This window comes from Apodemus sylvaticus, chromosome 23 (genome assembly GCF_947179515.1).
Source record: "Apodemus sylvaticus chromosome 23, mApoSyl1.1, whole genome shotgun sequence".
NCBI classification, from domain to species: domain Eukaryota; kingdom Metazoa; phylum Chordata; class Mammalia; order Rodentia; family Muridae; genus Apodemus; species Apodemus sylvaticus.
The window spans coordinates 37,838,395-37,857,727 of record NC_067494.1 but is presented as its reverse complement, the minus strand read 5'-3'; the positions used below and the strand labels follow the sequence as shown (position 1 = coordinate 37,857,727).

General features: G+C 42.8%; 1 protein-coding gene across 1 annotated transcript in view; it reads left to right on the top strand.

The window, feature by feature from the left end:
* The window catches only part of Nox3 (NADPH oxidase 3), a 63,267-nt gene that overhangs the window by 17,972 nt on the left and 25,962 nt on the right, over nucleotides 1–19,333 (top strand). The window contains exons 8-10 of the mRNA XM_052169768.1: nucleotides 4,869–4,961; nucleotides 7,142–7,395; nucleotides 12,453–12,615. Of these exons, the coding sequence (XP_052025728.1) occupies nucleotides 4,869–4,961; nucleotides 7,142–7,395; nucleotides 12,453–12,615 (510 nt within the window). The remainder of the gene's footprint in view (nucleotides 1–4,868; nucleotides 4,962–7,141; nucleotides 7,396–12,452; nucleotides 12,616–19,333) is intronic.

Genomic DNA, 19,333 nt, shown 5'->3' with positions numbered 1-19,333 from the left:
AATTTAATCATAGTGTGCACAGATTCTGAAAGTAGTGGTTTCTGATTTCTGGGTATACAGTTCTGATTTCTGCAACAGTCGTTGCAGTTGGTGGATTAGGTAAATCGGAATAATATTCCTATCTGGACTCTGATATGTTAGGAAAATACAAACCTTTGGTTTAACTGGTGATTGATACATGACAGATAATAAATCAAATGAGTACATTTAAAGCAGGAAGAGTCTGGGATGTGGCTTTGGCGACAGAATGCTTGCCTAGCATACACAAGCCATGCCTTTAAACCAGTAGGCAGAAGGTGGAAGCAGAACGGTTAGAAGTCCAAGTTCATCATCAGCAACATAGGGAATTCCAAGAGAATCTAACCATCCTGAAGACACCAGACCTTGTCTCAAAACAAACAAAAATGGGAAACAAGCAAAAAAAAAAAGTAGGAGAAAACAAGTACCCCAAGATGTGTTATCGTTTAATATAAGGATGGTGAACTATGGTAGCGTACAAGACATCAGAAGAATGTAAATCACCATCTTTAAAAATTCCCAAATACACTAAATTCAGTGCCATTATTTTAAGGGTAAAAGCAGTGGGAGAAAGGTTTAAAACAGAGAGATGTGAAATAGATGTGCCCATTAGACTGTGGTTCCTTTAATGGCCAGTATAGATTGTCTCTGTCCTAAACTCAGCTCTCTGTAGCCACTACCTGGCCTGCATATTAATGAAGAAAATGAATACCTCTCTAAAATTTTCAGCCACAGCATCTCCATTTTAAAAAAAAATCAATACTCTCTCACACTTCATGAATACAGACCAGGGCCTGCGCCCATCCGTGTGTGCTAGCTTTAATTATGATTAAGAGGGGGAACTTGGCCGTCTCTTGCTAACTCCCCTGGTACACCCCCTTGCACATGCAAACTCACAGTGTCACTCTTTTCCATTATTTTTAATGGCTCCTGATTCAAAGCATGTGTGGGCTGCGCAATTACCGCTTGGCTAGACTGCACGATACTCCCTCTGATGTCTTATTGACTCTGAATCAGAAAGGCATTCCAAGGACGTGGAGGGATTCTGTGCTCCACCGCACTGGACCTAACTCATCTTAGCAAGGCTCCATGTAGTCCTCCGTGCCTCTCTTTCCCGGGGCACTTTTTAAAAAAATGAAGATTTTATCTGTAGAATATTCGTCAGCTGATGTCATGTTGGGTCAGAGAATCTTTTTCCCCCGTCACCTTGCATAAGCCAGCCAGAGAAATCTGCTGCCCTAGTTTCTACCCCAATCTCATGGGCACGCAAACTTGCAGATTTGTGAGCTGCTCGTGCAGTCAGTCTAGTCTAAAAAGATGCTTGGTCCTCCTTAGGACCTTAGTCCTCCTTACCTCATTTCCCTGTAGATAATAATCATACGGCTCTGGTTTTCGTTTTTAGTTGGTTGTTGGTTGGTTTGTTTTTGTTTCCCTTTCTACGGGATGATATTAATGGTCAAGGGGAAAGCTTGGATGAGTGGAGTCAGTGAACTTCATCAATCGAAGAGTCCTCACATTTGCTCATCAGTAGACCGCCGTAGGACTCAGACATGGGGCCGGCCCCTGGAAAGCTTCTTGTCTATAGCAATAATCTATTCATAACCACACACATAAACTAAAATCAAAGCCAGCCTGCCCTTATTTTCTGGAAGGAATAAAAGTGGAGGAATCAAACCTTATCGCTATTGCTATTAAATCAACACGATTTTATTTCTGTTATAACGTACTTGCTGTCCTACGGTTGGATCTTCTGCACATTTCTGGAGCCTGGAACAATAAAGCTAAGAAGCCATATGAATTTTCAGTACTAAAAAAGCTGATGTCCTAAACGATTCTGACCCTTTGTTTAAGAGCTGGAGAAACTGAGGCGGAGGGTGTTTCAAAGGGCTGCCTCTGATACAGAGGGCATCCCAGGTGAAGCCACACCCCGCAGGAAAAGGTCCTGACTTTGTGGCAAGCTGTTACGCGTCTCCACGTCCTATGGCATGCCTTATGATTCTCCGACCTTCTTCCAAGACTTCCTTTGCCAGTCCTCGGCTCCTATCTGCAAGCACATGTTCCCGGCACCAACATGTAAGCGCTTGGCAAGAACTTCGATGAGAATGTTCTCCCATCATCTCCCAGTTTGAAAAATATAAAATTCAGCCCGAGATGTGAGCCGGACAGATAGCTTAGCCAATAAAGTGCTTTGCATGCTGGTATGAGGACTAAAAGTCAGTCCCCAGCAGCTGTGTGAAAGCCTGGCACAGTAGGGATGGATGTCATCTGGCAGGTAGAGATGGGCAGATCCTTGTAGCCTTAGCCTAATCAATAAACCAGTAAGAGATGCTATTTCAAAAAAAATGTAGAAGGCTCCACAGTTGACCTTGCACACACACACACACACACACACACACAGCACTATGTATCTGATTGTACAGGATAAAAGGTGGGAGCATGGTTTCCCCCATCTGTTCCATCTTGTCTAGGCTGGTGCTGATTCCCACAGCTGGACCACGTTGCTAATATCACTTACTGGCTATATCTCACCCTCACTCCTGAACTTTCTAGGGACTCTGGGAGGATCACAGTATAAATAAGCCTCCCTATCTCCTCTTGGAGCAATTTATATGGTAGAATAGAGATAGAGCCAAGGATTAATGACTTACACTCGACTTCCTGGCTAACCATGGAAAAAAAAAAATAACCCATTCCATTTCATCAGTGTGGAGAAATCAGAGGCCGGGGCTGATTTGACACCACCAAAATGAGCTACGTGGTGTCTGAAATGTGTGTTTTCAAATGGATACGGAAGATTATTTGTGAACATACACAGAGACTATGTGAATATCTTTGCAAATCTTTCTGTCGTGCAGAAAGAATTGTTGCCGGCATTCCTCTAAATGTTCAAACCACTTCTTAAAACACTTTCAAGCATAAGGAAGTTCTGGTTTTGCGTGCTTGGTCCTGCCGCTTCCTCTGTTTTGCCTTTTCCGACCATCTTCACTGCCTTTACCCTAGCACGAGTGAACCAAAGGCTTAATTTTCCCCTCCACTCTGAATGTGTTGCTGAACCCCACTGAGGTAGAAATGAGAGGCTGGGTCAAATTGCTTAGTGTTGCCCCAATCAATCCTAGCCTTTGTCAAGCAGGCAAGAGGCCCTTAGGAAAGAAGCAGATAGAGCCGATGGGTGAAGACGGAGATCCTGCGAACAGGTGAGACTGACAAAAAATGGAAAGGGATTAGAAATGGGAAAGATAATTTAAAAGAAGTAAAAAAAAAAAATTATCCCAAAGAGCTCGTGAACTTGGAGATAGAGCCAAATGGCCTATAAGGATCATAATGAGTGACCAGAGTTGAAAGAAAACACAAACTCGAAAAAAGGAGGTGCCCCCTCCCGTTCCCATAATCTTATGGAAGAACTAAAGTCATGGTAGATCTAAAATGGTAAAGGGGAAATTTAAAAGCCTCGTCCAAGCCTTGAGATCTAATAAGGCTCTGAGATCCAGCCCAGCCTCCTAAGGTAACTCAAATTGATTCCCAGAGAACCAGAGTTTGTTTTTGTTTTGTTATTCTATAAGATTAAGGCAAGATTAAATAAAAAAAAAAAAACCTTGACATTCTAAAATTCAATAAGCTCAGGAGACTAATTTTTTTTTTTTTTTTTTTTTACAAAGCAAGTCTCTGGACACACCCTGGTGTTAGACAGTACATTTCTGCTGTATGGTAAATACTCAAGTGAGGCAGCTGAGACCCAGTGAAAACAGGCTGTGTACCAGGTCTGCCTAAGCCTACATCTTGGCCAGATACCTTCTCATATCCAAGGGGTCATTTGATCACACTGAGCCTTAGTTTCTTTCTCTTTGAAATAAAGAGGCTATCGCATCCCTTTCAAGATTGTTTGACATTGAATGACAAAAATTATATGTTCCCATCCTTCCTATCTACTGGGGAAAGACCCCTCGTGCTAGACACAACACTTGAGGCAAGAATAGCTTTCAAAAAATGGTCATCCATAAAGTAGATTATACTTAAAAAAATAAATAAAGTAGTACATTTTTTTAAACATGAAAATGTTCCTAATCATATCTCTCCAAACAATTGTTGATACCTTGTTCTGATCCTCTGAGACTCAGCATGTTAAAAAAAAAAACCTAGCTTAATTTTTTTCATTCCTCATAACATTATAGAAGGTAGAGATACACATGGGGGGACATGGCAATGTAAGTGTCTGTATTCAGACAGATTTGCTAGTTGGGAGGCATTATTGGCCTCCAAAATTATTACTTAAACTCCTTATGTTAGCTGAAAAAAATGTTTTTTTTTTCTCTAAGCCTTTGACTTTGGCTGTTTGGGAGCATTTACGGCCCTATCATACATAACATAAACATCAATCTGCTTTCTTATTTCTTTGCAAATTCAATTATTTCTAATTACATAAAGGCATCATTGATCAAGGAAGCATAAAAACCAATAGAGGAGAATTTAATCTCTTAAATAAGCTTGTAGACTTTAAGGAATAATTAAATGTTATTGTATTTGGTACATGGAGACATCTTTGCTGTTGATAGCTGGAACAATGTTAGGGGAAATATATTAGTCCCATAGTGCTATATATCGATATGGTTTGAAAAAGAAATTTTGGATTCTATTTTAACATGTCTCTCTGCGTCTCTCACTATCTCTTTCTTTCTGACTGTCTCTCCCACTTTTCTCCCTCCCTTTCTCTCTCTGATTCCTTCTCTTCCCCTCCCTCTCTCTGTTTCTGTCTTCTCTCTTCTTCCCTCCCTCTTTCTTTCTATCTCTGTCACTCTCCCTCTTCCCCTCCCTCTTTCTCTCCATCTCTCTCTCTTCCCCCACTCCCTCTGCAGGCCTGGAAATGGGCTTTGGGTCCTGTGGTCTTGTATGCATGTGAAAGAATAATTAGGTTCTGGAGAGCTCACCAAGAAGTTGTCATTACCAAGGTATGTGTGTAGCTTTATGTCTGAATAAAAGCCTGAGTGTAGATGAAAATTTTTTATTAGCCCAAGTTTTTAATTTGCCATTTTTATTGCAGAACTGCATGTAATTTAGAGGCTCATCTTCTGGTCTAATAATTGCTTGTATCGGAAGCATCTTTCAGTGTGACCAGTTTTACTGGAGACAGGGATCAAGGCTCCATGCTGGTACTTGGAATTCTGATAAAGGCTTACAGCATGGAATCTGAGTTAGCCATATTTCTCTTTATTATGGTTTCTCTCCAGTGAGGAAAAGACAGGAAACTACTGAGACTGCTTTACAGCAATCGTAGTAACTTTAAATAGCACAGAGAGGTGGAACTTCACAAACACACCAGCATCATCCACACTGCCTCGAGCATATGCACTCTTACCTGGGTACTGAGCATGGGCTTGGGATGCAGACACAGGTTTAGAGCATGAAGGGATGCTAAGGTTAAGATGACAATGGTGGACTGACATGCTGCTCTACCTGTTTAGTGGTGTGTACCTTGGAGGGATTTCTCTGCCTTGCTGTACAACCTTGTGGCTCTTTGATTTTTGCTTCATGCTGGAGGAAGATAGAACAGATAGACAGAGAAAGAATACCCCACAAGTTAACCAAAGTACAAAGTACGCTACCCACTCCTGAGTGTTAGCTAGACAGTTTTAACATAATACTATACACCGTTCACAGTCACATTGAAACAAGACAAAGTATGGAGCAGAGACTGAAGGAAAGGCCATCCAGAGACTGTCCCACCTGGGCATCCATCCCATATAGAGTCACCAAACCCAGACACTATTGAGGATGCCAACAAGTGCTTGCTGACAGGAGCCTGATATGGCTGTCTCCTGAGAGTCTCTGTCAGTGCCTGACAAATACAGAAGTTGAAGCTCACTGCCAACCATTGGACTGAGCACAGGGTCCCCAATGAAAGAGCTAGAGAAAGGACCCAAGGAGCTGAAAGGGTTTGCAACCCCATAAAAGGAACAACAATATGAACCAACCAGTACCTCAGAGCTCCCAGGGACTAAACCACCAACCAAATGGAGGGACCCATGGCTCCAGATGCATATGTAGCAGAGGATGGTCTTTTCAGACATCAGTGAGAGGAGAGGCCATTGGTTCTGTGAAGGCTCGATGCCCCAGTATAAGGTAATGCTAGGACAGAGAAGCAGGAGTGGGTGGGTTAGTGAGCAGGGGAGGGGGATGGGATAGGGAGATTTTGGAAGGGAGCCAAGAAAAGCAGATAACATTTGAAATATAAATAAAGAAAATATCTAATTAAAAAATAAGATGGACAGGCATTCCTATTTCTGCTTTTACATGTTTCTATGTTTCTGGGTTTAAGCTTAGAACCATAGGAGGTCAACCCAGCCTGGAACAAAGTGTGGAGACCTGGATCTGTTGGTAGGAAAACATTTAGTAGTTCCTTTAGAGGCAGTGTCGGGAGGGCAAGCAGAAAACTGGAAGTAAAGATTAAAATGTTGTGAGGGATTCTTCACAAAGAAAAGTGTCATAGCATCAACATACTGGATTGTGTTTTCATATTCATTTCCTACAAAAGACATGAAGGTGTGCAGATATTTGTTCATAAGGCAATGGATATATATGAAGAGCAAATGTTGCTTCCCTCAGCTGAGTCGTTAGCATGAAGTCCTTAGAGAAGCTTCACAGGGCTTCCCTATACCAAAAACTCAGCACCAAGACAATATTTAGTCAAACTGAACAAAGACAACATTTGGGGGAGAGATGAAATATCAATATTTTCCCCCTTAACATGAAGAAAATCCCAAACTATTGCTAGTTTTTTTTAAAGTGAAGATGATGTGTAATTATTTTAATAAACTCAAGTAAAATTATGAGATATCCATTCATGACAGCTTATACTCAATTTGGAATGGTTAGCTGGGCTCAGGGATGCTTGGTCACATGGGTCCTGGAGTTACGTGCCTGCCACATTACTTCCTGGTACAGTTATTAAAAGTCAAGCCCTGCACAATGAACACTATTATCCGTCAGATTGCAAGTCTAGGCGTGAAAGTGCTGACAAATTATACATCCCCCCAAAAGAAGCCAATTAAAGATTGTGCATGGAATGAAGAATGTGCTCTCGTCATCTTACCAGAGTGAGAATCCCCTCGGCTCTCATGCTCTGTTGTAGGTGGTGAGTCACCCATCTGCAGTTGTGGAGCTTCACATGAAGAAGCGTGACTTCAAGATGGCGCCCGGACAGTATATCTTCATCCAGTGCCCATCCATCTCGCCCCTGGAGTGGCACCCCTTCACTCTCACCTCTGCTCCCCAGGAGGACTTCTTCAGTGTACACATCCGAGCCTCAGGAGACTGGACAGAAGCATTATTGAAGGCCTTTGGGGCAGAGGGACAGGCTACCAATGAGCTTTGTAGCATGCCGAGGTGAGACACCCCCCCCCCCAGGTCACTGTTACATATAGGCTATGCCTCTTCAAATGGGGAAAAATATCTAAATGCATGAATAAACTGTCCAATTTGTCAATAGCTTTATATTAAGCCGCAAGCTTGAGTTCGTTTAAAAAAAAATTGAGAGTCTTCATCAAATGTATAATTTAGGAGAAGCAAGTACATTTCTGTAAAAATAAATAAATGTTCAACAAAAGTAGGCAATGATCCAGGGAGTAGGAAGAGTTTCCTTTCCAAATCCAAAAGCAGCTCTAGTCTAATTATGTACAGCCGGCCATGAGTCAGACGACTCTCTCTGCAAGCTCTCTCCCACCACAGATTGAGGTTTCAGGCTGTGTTTGCAAAGCTTGGTCTCTAGAAGAAGGATAGTGTATTCTGCTCACGCTGGACTTAACCCAGACCATTCCTATATGACTGCATGGTAACATATAGGAGACTTAGATAAAGACTCCCAATTTCTGCAGTCCTCTTTCCAGATACACAGTATAAGTTCCTGGAGTGAAGGCTTCTTTCTATTAATCAGAGGCATGATTCTGGCCATACCACTACCCTATTCAGAAAAATGTACAGGTTTTACCCAAGCCACTGTGAGAATGACCAGGTCTTGCCTCATTTAAGTGAACAAGCAAGTTAATCCCCACTCCTATAGGACCATCCTATAGAACATGAAGTCCACAGATAGGGCCCCAGACAAACAAGAAAACATGAAAAAATATGAGAAAAACATAACTTAAAAACAAAATATTTCAACGAAGCATGAAAAAAATAGTATCTACTTGTACCATTCTTGGGGGTCATTGGCCACCACATGTTTATTTAGTTAAGAACACAGTGGTACAGGCATACATGAACGTTCCTGCAGATGGGATGCCAGCATCTTCCTTCTGCATCTACACAGAGCCAGACACAGAAGGGTAACAAGACAGAAAAAGGTAGCACCTTCACCCAATATGGATCCTCTAGCTCGCTGAACTTGGCGAGGCTTTTTGAATGACAAAGTAAGCGCCATTGCGAGTGTGAGATAAAATGAGTTTATTGCCCCTCTTTCCCCCTCCCCCCAGGAAAGGCAGAACCTTATCTCACACTGGCTTTGTCTAAGGGTAGAATAAATGATGTCTTCCTGTCAAAGACGAGCGATGAAGGATCAGGTGTAGTGCTGAGTTCCAAGATTAAAAATTTAAAAATCGGGGACAAATGTAGAAGGAGGTGACTCCCCCTACACACACACACACACACACACACACACACACACAATACACAGTCAGTGTCTGCTTGTTTCTCTCTTCTCTGCATGTCCCCTGCCATTGTCAAGTGTCATGCCCTCAGATTATTTAGCCTTGCTTCTGTTCTGTGTGTATCCCATTACTCAGTCTGTCAAACACCCTTCTCTTGACTAACCAGCTACCTTCCAATCCACAGGAAGCGCTGTGTGCTGCTTCTTGTCTGTGGAGTGTCCCTGAGTACATCTGCTCCATCCCCTTGTCCATCATTGATAAACCCTCCTAGCCTTCCTATTTTTCTATTACTGATAATTAAAATTATATGTGCTTACTGTATGGAATATGATTTTGAAGTAATGTACATTGTGTGTATATGCACACATTGTGTTTATATATGTATATTACATTTTGTATGAACATTATGTTTATATATGTTCATCATGTTATATCTGGTGAATATATTACTTTACATTTAACACTTTCACAATAAGAACACAATGTCTTCTCACTATTCATTTTTAAGACTATAATGCATAGTCACTGTTTTTGGTCACCAAGTTGTACAATGTGATCTCTTCAAAGTGTCCTTCCTATATGACTGTACTTATGTCTCCTTTATTGATAGCTCTCATTCCACTCTACCCAATCCCAACTCTCCCCAGCTAACCATGTTTCTACTGTTTAATTCTATGAAAAGAAACATTTTTAGATTATACTTAGATGGGAGAACCCAGCAACTCAATATTCTACATAGGGTTAGCTATTACGTTCCATAATAGCCTTGGCATAATATGCAAATGCCCAGAAAGAGTTACCACAGTTGGTTGCCAAGTAAGAATGGTAAAGTACCCCAAAGATACCAATGGAAGTGTTAGTTAGCAATAGTCCTGAGCATGGCATGAGGCATGGTACAAGCAAGCAGAGATCAGTTGCTTCAAGACCTCCTACTTTGCGTTAATAATCTAGGGTCCAAGTTAAAGGGATGGCACGTGAATAAATATGACAGCTAGAACTTATCTAAGTCCCAGAAGATGGTGCTGCAGGTTAAGAGTTTGCCACATAAGTGTGCAGACCCACATTGCCATCCCAGCACCCACATAAATACTGGGTTAGCAGGGAAGCCCATTTGCAAGCCCAGTGCTCATAGAGAAATGATGGGAGATCCTGGAGCCAGCTAGCTAGCCAGACTAGCCCAATCTGTGAGCTGTGCATTCAAATTAAAGATTCTACATAGATATACAAGATAGAGAATACCAAGGAAGCCACCTGACATCAACTGTTAGCCTCTGTAGGCATGCACAAACACATATGTGTGCATCCCTGCATACACATACCAACACATATGCAGACACACATAACCACATACACTCACAAAAAATATAGCACATGAACTATGAAATGAAAGAACTACACATATGCTTCTGGTAAAATGGCCATTTCCACTCTATTAATAATACCAATCCATGAGCATAGGAGATCTTTCCACTTTCTGATATTTTCCTCTGCCATTGGATGCTCTTTCCCCTACCTAGACTGCTTGATTTGACCTCAGTGGGAGAGGATGTGCCTAGTCCTGCTAGGACTAAATGTCCCAGGGTTGGGGGGAATCCAGAGGAGGCTCCCCTTCTCCTCGGAGAAGACAGAACAATTTGGGGAGGGATTTGTAAGGATGGGACAGGGAGGAGAGGAGGCAGGAAGAAGTGATTGGGATGTAAAGTGAATAAAAAAGAAATTATTGAAAAATAATAGAGCAAAAAAATAAAATTACACATGTTTCTGCAGGCTTTGAGACATAAATCTCCTCTGAATTTAATTGATACCTTTTTAAAATGTGTATCAAACAAATCACTGATTATTAATTATAATAATAACCAAAAATAAGATACCTTGATCAGTGGATAAAGTCTCTATTTGTTGATCTATTTTATCTAATTATTTTAAAATAATCTAAACAGGCTAACATACTAGCGCTTTCTGGTCAATGACCTTTTATTGTTATTCTTCGATTTCCATATATCAATATGTAATTAAGCCTTATTAATTAAGATTAACTCAAGGAGAGTTCATTTGAATTATTAGGAAGTCTGGGATATAGAATATTTTGAAATAAATGCACCTGAACTTTTGTGAGCACACAGTAAAGCCCTAATGGGTTAACCCCCAACCCCTCCATGCAGGTGACAGAGTCTCCTTGGGAAATGGTTATGAATGACTTAGAAACTTTTCATTAGCATATCTTTGTTCATATGTAAATGTGTACTTTTGGAGTAGGAGTTATTTAATACATTCTGCCTACTGAAATGCTCTAAATATTCCCATTACAATTGATTCAACCAATTGCTTTGGAAAGCTCCAGACTGGATTGTCAGCAAGACACCAAATAAAGCAATGAGCAAAGACAGAACTGGTTCCCACATCCAAAGATCTGGAAGCTTAGAGGTCATGATAAACAGGACTAAATCATGAGCACCCACGGTAGAAATGTTAATATTCACCTATGAGAAGGAAGGGTATGTAAGGTAATTTCTCCCAGTCACAGAGGTCCAGGCAGACTTCCCTTGGTAAATAAAGATTAGACAGGGCCTAGAAGAAAGATGTCATGTAAGCAAGCAGAGAGAACAGAAATTGCAGCTATTCCATTGGAAAAGATGTTGTGTGTCAGAAGACAATACCGTGTAGTAGTTAGGTAATACAAGAAAAGCCAACATGGAGAACCAGGAAAAAGATGGAGAGGAACCCAGTGGCCAGTCTGTGTAAGAACATCTTATTTATTCAAAGAATATGTTTTATCTTTCTAAAGAAAAATTGCTAAGGAAAGGCAAAACATTTTACTGCCCCTGGGCGGGTGAGCACAAAGGGTTTTATTTTTAGCAAATGTAATCTAAAATGGTGAGTTTTACAAGTTGCACTTAACTGGCAAATTATTTCAAAATTATGTTCATTCCAAACAAATCACCTCCATTAGACTACAATGATATAAGTATATAAACATGCAAACAAACAAATGAAAATCGAGGGGGGAGCTTCACCATGAAAAGAAAAGACAACTCCTCTAAGTGCCCTTGAAGGTTCTCCTTTGCCTTAGATCAGCTGCTGAGGGAAAGGCAGTCATGGTGGCTCTTCCTGCAGGCTTCACGATGCTCACAGTTAACAGGAGCTCCCAGAACTCTAAAAGGAGAAGCCATGTTGATGTGGAGCCACTCAGGAGATGAGAAGCATTGCCTTCCCTGAACAGCCCCTAGCCTGGTAGCATTCTTCTAGTGAGGGGAGCTGCACGTTCTAAAGCTTACCCCAAGCTTTCTGAATAGAGTATCTCCTGCGTGTGTGTGTGTGTGTGTGTGTGTGTGTGTGTGTGTGTGTGTGCACTCGTGTGTGAGTCTGTGTACATGAGTGCAGCACATGTTCACAGGAAGACCGGAAGTCCATGTCAGGTGGCCTCCTTGATTACTCCTTCTGTCCCCTATCTTTTGAGACAGGTTTTCATTTGCCTGAGACTTACCATTAGGATAGACCGGCTTGCCAGAGAATTAGAAGGATCTGCCTGTCTCTGTTTTCCCCACCCTGGGATTACAAGCTTGCTACGGTGCTTGACTGTTTTATACAGGTCCTGGGAAATAAACTGAGGTCCTCATGCTTATAGAACAAGCACACAACTAGCCAATGTATCCTTCTCCCCTCCCCAAATCTTTAAATACCCCAGCAACTTTCAGCCCACATTTGTTGACCCACCCTATGAAACCGACCAGCTCAGGATGTCTTTGGGTCCAAGAGGGAGGCATTCTGAAGGTCAACCAAACTGCATTATGATTCCAGGTTAGCAGTGGACGGACCCTTTGGAGGCTCTTTGACAGATGTACTTCACTACCCTGTGAGCGTGTGCATTGCAGCAGGAATTGGAGTCACTCCCTTCGCCTCTCTTCTGAAGTCTATGTGGTATAAGTGTTGTGAATCACAGAGCCTGCCTGGGCTGAGCAAGGTATGGAAAAATCATTAGGTCACCCTTCCATGGAGTGAAAGGCTCAACACCCTTATATCTCTCCTCTGCCGATTCTTGGGGAGGATTTTAATTAACTATGAGGGATAAACTCAAGGATCCTTAACTATACTTATGTTCTTAAAAATCTCCATTCAGTGTTACATTTATGAGCGGGGTTATGTCTAATCTTGTTAAAGATGACAAGACATAAATTTTATTGCTTCATTGCCATTACAGGACATGTAATTGCTCATCTCGACAAAATGTGGACAGGCTGCAAATGGCTATGTGACTGGGCTGCAGTTAGTCATATTAACAGGCAGGCTTCCCCTTACCTCTTTAGCTCCTCTAAGTGGTTGCAGATATCCAATTCCACATCTTCCTTCCATAGCCTCTACTGGTAGACTTTGTTATACTTCTCACAGTGGTATTACCTCATGGCACCAAATCCCCCTTTGTGATTTCTTGTATGTTCTTGGACTAGGTTTCTCCATTCCTTTGTCCTATCCAGTATGAGAAACCATCTCATACTTTGACCCTGCCAAGATGAAATGAGCTTTCTTCTTTTCCATGCCCTGAAAGTTTGATAATGGACTCTGTAAGATACTTTGTAATTAACAGAAGAAAAGTTACACCAATTTATGGATGAGTACGCTGATAGGAACCATACAAAGTCCAAAACTCAAAGACAGGCCAAATGGTTGAAGCTTCCATAGCCTTTTCTTTGGCTCCTATGGGCAATTTTATAGTAAGTGATTTTTAGGGGAGACAAATGAGCATAAAGAACAAATACTTGGAGCAAAGCTCGCCTGTGTTATGCCAACGGTGTCAACTCCATATTCTCCATGAGACTTGGTAGTTTGGAAAATTCAGCCTCTAGGTCAACAGCAGGGTTACCCAGAAAGACCCTTCCCTCCTCTCAGAAGTGACAAAGTAGGGCAGTTGATGAAGGTCAGTGGGGTCTTGATTCTCCTCAGCTCAGAGCCCTCATCATGCTAATATGCCACACTCTGGACTTTCATTCTCTGAATCGAAGCCCTCTTAGGACCAGCATGGGGTATTTCCAACATCAGAGGAAAGTTAGACGTGTGTCTTAAGGTTGTTATTGCTGCGACAAAAGAATATGACTGAAGACAGCTTGCAGAGGAAAAGATTTGTATCACCTTAGAGTTCCATGTAATAGTTTACCATGGAAGGAAGTCAGGGCAGGAAGTCAGGGGAACCAGGAGGCAGGACCTGGAGCAGAAGCAACTCTGATTACTGGCATGCTCACCCAGGGCTACCTGTCCAGAGATAGCATCACCCACAATGCACTGGGCCCTCCCACATCTATCACAAATTAATAAAACATACAACAATTGAGATTTCCTCGGTCAAATGAACTCTATCTTGTAAAATGTTGTTTAAAAAAAAAAAAAAAAAACTAGCCAGCACACTGAGTGAATACGGGGTATGGAAATGCATGAGTAAACAGGGCGCTTGGCAAGTTTAGAGTTCATTCTGGCCTGCCCGCATCTGCTCTGTGGCCCTTGGTCATGGGTTCCTACTGGACCCAAGGAAGATACTGAAGTCAGTAAGTAGATCCCAGTGCACAGTCATTGCTTTTTCTTATTGCTCCGATCAAATGACTGTCGAGAAACAAGGGAAGGGGGGCTTACTTTGGACCGTGGTTTGAGGATTTAGTCCATCATGGTAAGGAAAATGTGGCGGTGAGTGGCCCTGTGGCAGTAGAAGAATGTAAGAACTCATATCCTAGCAGGCCAGGGAGCAGAGGCTCTACAGGAAGCAGGACCCAGCCACAAGCCTTAAGCTCCTCCCCCAACCCAACTCCTCTAGGAAGCTCCAACCTCCCAAAGATCCCACTACCTCTTAAAACAGCTCAGGACCAAGCGTGCAAAAACACATGAGCCTGAGGCAGACATTTTACATTCACACTGTAGCACGGTACCTGTTCTATGGGACGCTGGTTGTATGATGTGATCTGCTAAAAAGAATTGTGAGGCCTTATAACACTCAAAGTATGGCTCCTTCAGCATCGCATTCTAAAAGACTCACGTTATCTGCAACCCTTTCAGACAGGGTCTGCAGAAAACAAATCTTAGGAAGTCTTGATCCACCCATTCTTCCCAACCTCATTTAGCCACTGAACCTTCCTTCATTGGCTACGTACTCAGGAATTGTGTTCTGTGAAGCACTGAGAAAAATGTGACCCAAAGACCCAAAAATTGGTGTCTTACCTACTAAGTAAAATTAACTGTTTCCTCAGGTCCAAAGTGGCACATGCTGGGCATCTGTTTTCCTTTGGTCTTGGAGCTGATCTTCACAGCTGGGGACCAGTTGTCAGGACACGAGAGCCTGCGAGTAAAATTTCACACTCAGACTACAGCACAGTATAAGAATTAAAGTTCTTTCTCCTAGATACAGAACTTGATGTTTAGAAAGAGTAGAGGGACCTTCCAAGATTATTCACAGACAATCAAAGGCAGAATCTAGATCCAGGTCTGACTAGTTCTTTATATGTTATAGAATCAGAATATTGCAGACATGACACCATATGTCCCTGAAACCCAAGTACACACACTACAGGATCTCCCCCCCCCCTCTCTCTCTCTCACACAGACACACACACACACACACTCACACACACTCTTGTTATCGCTCTCCTGCTGTGTATTTGTGTACACATACATGTACATGTGAATGCACACATTCCTGTAAGTGCACCTGTAGATTCAAGTTTCAAGTCGGGTGATTACACTCCCAACACATGCATCAGGGCCAGAGTAAACACCCAGATACCAGCTTTCAGATAGCTCTACTTTTTGTCTGAGACATGATCTCTCCTCAGCAGGCTAGCTGGCCTGTAAGCTTCTAGGGAGCCATCTTCTTACAGGGATCACAGGCGCACACTGTCATACTGGCTTTTTCTGGGTACCTGACCTCAGACCCTCAAACCTGCAAGGCAATCACTTGATCTAACTAAGCCTCAGCTCCACTGTTACTGACCAGAGAATCCATACCTGAATTCTGCTCTCCCAGAGGCTCTGCCTGACAGCTATCACGAAAGAAACATTAGCTGCAGTGCCTCCATTGACCTCTTTAGATTGAGATTCCTATTCCATCCAATGAAGAGGTAAGAATTCATATGAAACATGAGGTTTTTTTTTTTTTTACTCAAAGAAGAAGAATATTATGAAAGAAATACTATGAAATGCAGAATTGCTATGGGGCTAGTAACAACCAGAATCAACCTAGTCTTACTGAGGATTTTCTACCCAGACAGTATAGAGCTGGACATTGTACATATTTCATAATTACACAATTTTTAAAGTAATTGATCTATATTTCCATTTTACAAAGGGCAAAATAAATACCAATATCAAAGCTAACAAGACTAATAGATTACATTGCCTTGATTAAAATAACTAATACCCTTGCTTTACCAATGGAGGACATGAAACTCAGAGGACAGACGAACAGTAGAACTAGATTTTGGATCTAGGTCCTTTTGGTACCCTAGCCACTCATCCTCCCCCCCCCCCGATATATTTTTTTATTTACATTTCAAGTGATTTCCCCTTTTCTGGCCCCCCACTCCCCCGAAAGTCACATAAGCTCCCTTCCCTCCCCCTGTTCTCCCATCCACCCCTTCCCACTTCCCTGTTTTGGTTTTGCCTTATACTGCTACACTGAGTCTTTCCAGAACCAGGGGCCACTCCTCTGTTCTTCTTGTACCTCATTTGATGTGTGGATTATGTTTTGGGTATTCCAGTTTTCCAGGCTAATATCCACTTATTAGTGAGTGCATACCATGATTGGTCTTTTGAGACTGGGTTACCTCACTTAGTATGATGTTCTCCAGCTCCATCCATTTTCCTAAGAATTTCATGAATTCATTGTTTCTAATGGCTGAATAGTATTCCATTGTGTACATATACCACATTTTTTGCATCCATTTTTCTGTTGAGGGATACCTGGGTTCTTTCCAGCTTCTGGCAATTATAAATATGGCTGCTATGAACATAGTAGAGCATGTATCCTTATTACATGGTGGGGAGTCTTCTGGGTATATGCCCAGGAGTGGTATAGCAGGATCTTTCGGAAGTGACGTGCCCAGTTTTCTGAGGAACCACCAGACTGATTTCCAGAGTGGTTGTATTCATTTTTAACTGTTGTTTATTATTATTGTATTGTGATGGGGGCGGGGTGCCAGAGCAGTGCATGTGGCAGTCAGAGGACAGCTGCTGAGAGTTGATTATCTGTATCCACCATGGGTCCCAGGACTCAAACCGGGATCATCAGACCTACAGCACGAACACTTTTACCCACTGAACCACCCTGATGACCCCAAGCCTTTCTTTCCTTCACAGCCAGATTAGCAAAGCGAGCAGAATGGCTACTATACTGTGGGTTTGAATCTCAGAGTGAGGCCTTTTTCACCTTAATCTTGCAGTCTACCAAGGAAAGCCCACCTGTATCGGGAGGAGGCTCGCCGCCTCCAAGTTTCCATGACACCCGAGCCACATCATGCTTCACACAGAGACGTGTAACATGTGAGACTCGCCTTCATTTGCCCACTCATGCAACATATATTCGGCACCTACTATATGCCGCTCTTTCGTGCTGACACGTCTCTCACATCTGCCACAGGGACCCAGCCCAGAGCTGGCTTAAAACATCTTCTCTGCTTCCCATCTCCCTTCCTATGCACTATCCTGCTTTATTAGCAAGCTCCCTTCCTTGTATTAACATTCATAAAGCATCGTATTGCTCTGAACACACTGTGGGCGCCTTAAAACCACCCTATCCTCTTCATTAGTCAATATAAAGTGCGCGTTTGCACGGGTGAGCCACTGAGTCAGCACCAGAGCACGCGATTCTGATTTCCACTTCAATACTTTCTAATAAAAGAAGTGGCAGTCTCATGCTACTCAAAGGTTAGGTTCAAAAATGTTGCTTAAGACTGAACTCTGACTATAAAGGGTTGGCCTGCCTAGTCACCGGCTTAAAATGTTTCTGCTCTTTGAAGCAGCTGTGTATGTGTGTGTGTGTGTGTGTGTATGTAAATATGTGTATGTGTGTGTATACGTGTGCATGTGTGTGTATCTGTGGTGTGTATGTGTATGTATGTGTATGTGTATGTATGTGTGCATGTGTGTGTGTGTGCATGTGTGTGTGTGTGTGTGTGTGTGTGCACACGTACGGCTATCATCAGGCTTATGTAACTAATATTTGTCGGGGCTGCCTACATGCTTTTGAGCTATAAATACTATTCCTTCCACTGAACTGTCAGCATCTATATAATTTTGAAAGTGCGGCAGATCAAAGTGGTGTGTATTTATCGAACAGCATCTTCACAATTTTAGGTCTAGGCCACAGCTTCCAGATTGTTCTCGTTCATTACAGGAAGAGAGAAACGTAGCATAGAAACTCAGAGCTGAAATTTTCAGTGTAAATTGTCAACTGCATTTAAGTAGAATTTTTTCTCCTCTGGATGCAAAAAAAAAGAAAAAATCTGGCATACACATTTCTATGTTCAAGCCTCAAGTTGTAACTGCACAGCAGAGAGAAGCTGCTGCAGCTTTTCTCCAGGCTACTACACACAATATCTTCTCCTTCCGCTGCTCCTGCTCCTCCTGCTCTTCCTCCTTCCTCCTCCTCCTCCCTCCTCTTCCTCTTCCTCCTCCTTCCTCCTTCTTCCTCCTCCTTCCTTCTCCCTCCTCCTTCCTCCTCCTTTCTCCTCCTTCTCCTCCTTCCGCCTCCTTCCTCCTCTTCCTCCTTCCTCTTCCCTCCTCCTTTCTCCTCCCTCCTCCTCCTTCCTCCTCCTTCCTTCTCCTTCCTCCTCCTTCCTCCTCCTTCCTCTTCCTCCTCCTTCATCCTCCCTCCTCCTTCATTCTCCCTCCTCCTTCATCCTCCTTGTCCTTCTCCTCCTTCCTCTTCCTCCTTCCTCCTCCTCCTTCTTCCTCCTCCCCCTTCCTCTTCCTCCACCTTCCTCCTCCTCCTTCTCCTCCTCCCCCTCCTCTTTCTTCTCCCTCCTCTTTCCTCCTTCTTCTTCCCTCCTTCTTCCTCCTTCTTCCTCCTTCTTCTTCCTCCTTCCTCTTCCTCCTCTTTCATCCTCCTTCATCCTCCCTCCTCCTTCATCCTCCCTCCTCCTTCATCCTCCTCCTCCTCCTTCTTCCTCCTCCTCCCTCCTCCTCCCCTTCCTCCACCTTCATCCTCCTTCTTCTCCTCCCCCTTCCTCCCCTCTTCCTTCCCCTCCTTCCTCATCCTCCTTCCTCCTCCTCCTTCCTCCTCCTCCTCTTCCTCTTTTTCCTTCTTCCATTGATTTCTTTGGAGACAGGGCTTATCACTGTGGTCCAGATTGGCCTGGAACTCACTACATGGCCCAGGCCGGCCCCAAGCATCCAGCAGTCATCTTGCGTCTGCCTCTTAACTGCTAAGATTCCAGGTATAAATCACAGCACTCAGCTACACAGTAGCTTCTTTGCCCTTCTCCTTTGCTATGTAATTCTAAAGTCCTTCCAGGGAAAGGCAGTCTCCTAAGCAAAAAGATAGAGGTAGTTTCTTTGGCTGCTATAAAGAAGCACTGTCTATTTGAAGCAGACATTTTAAAATATTTTTCTGTCTCAGATTTCAAGATCTAAAACATGTTGGGGAAATGATTCAGGGGACAGCTTGCCACACAAGTATGAGGGCTTGAGTTGGAGCTCCCAGGGCT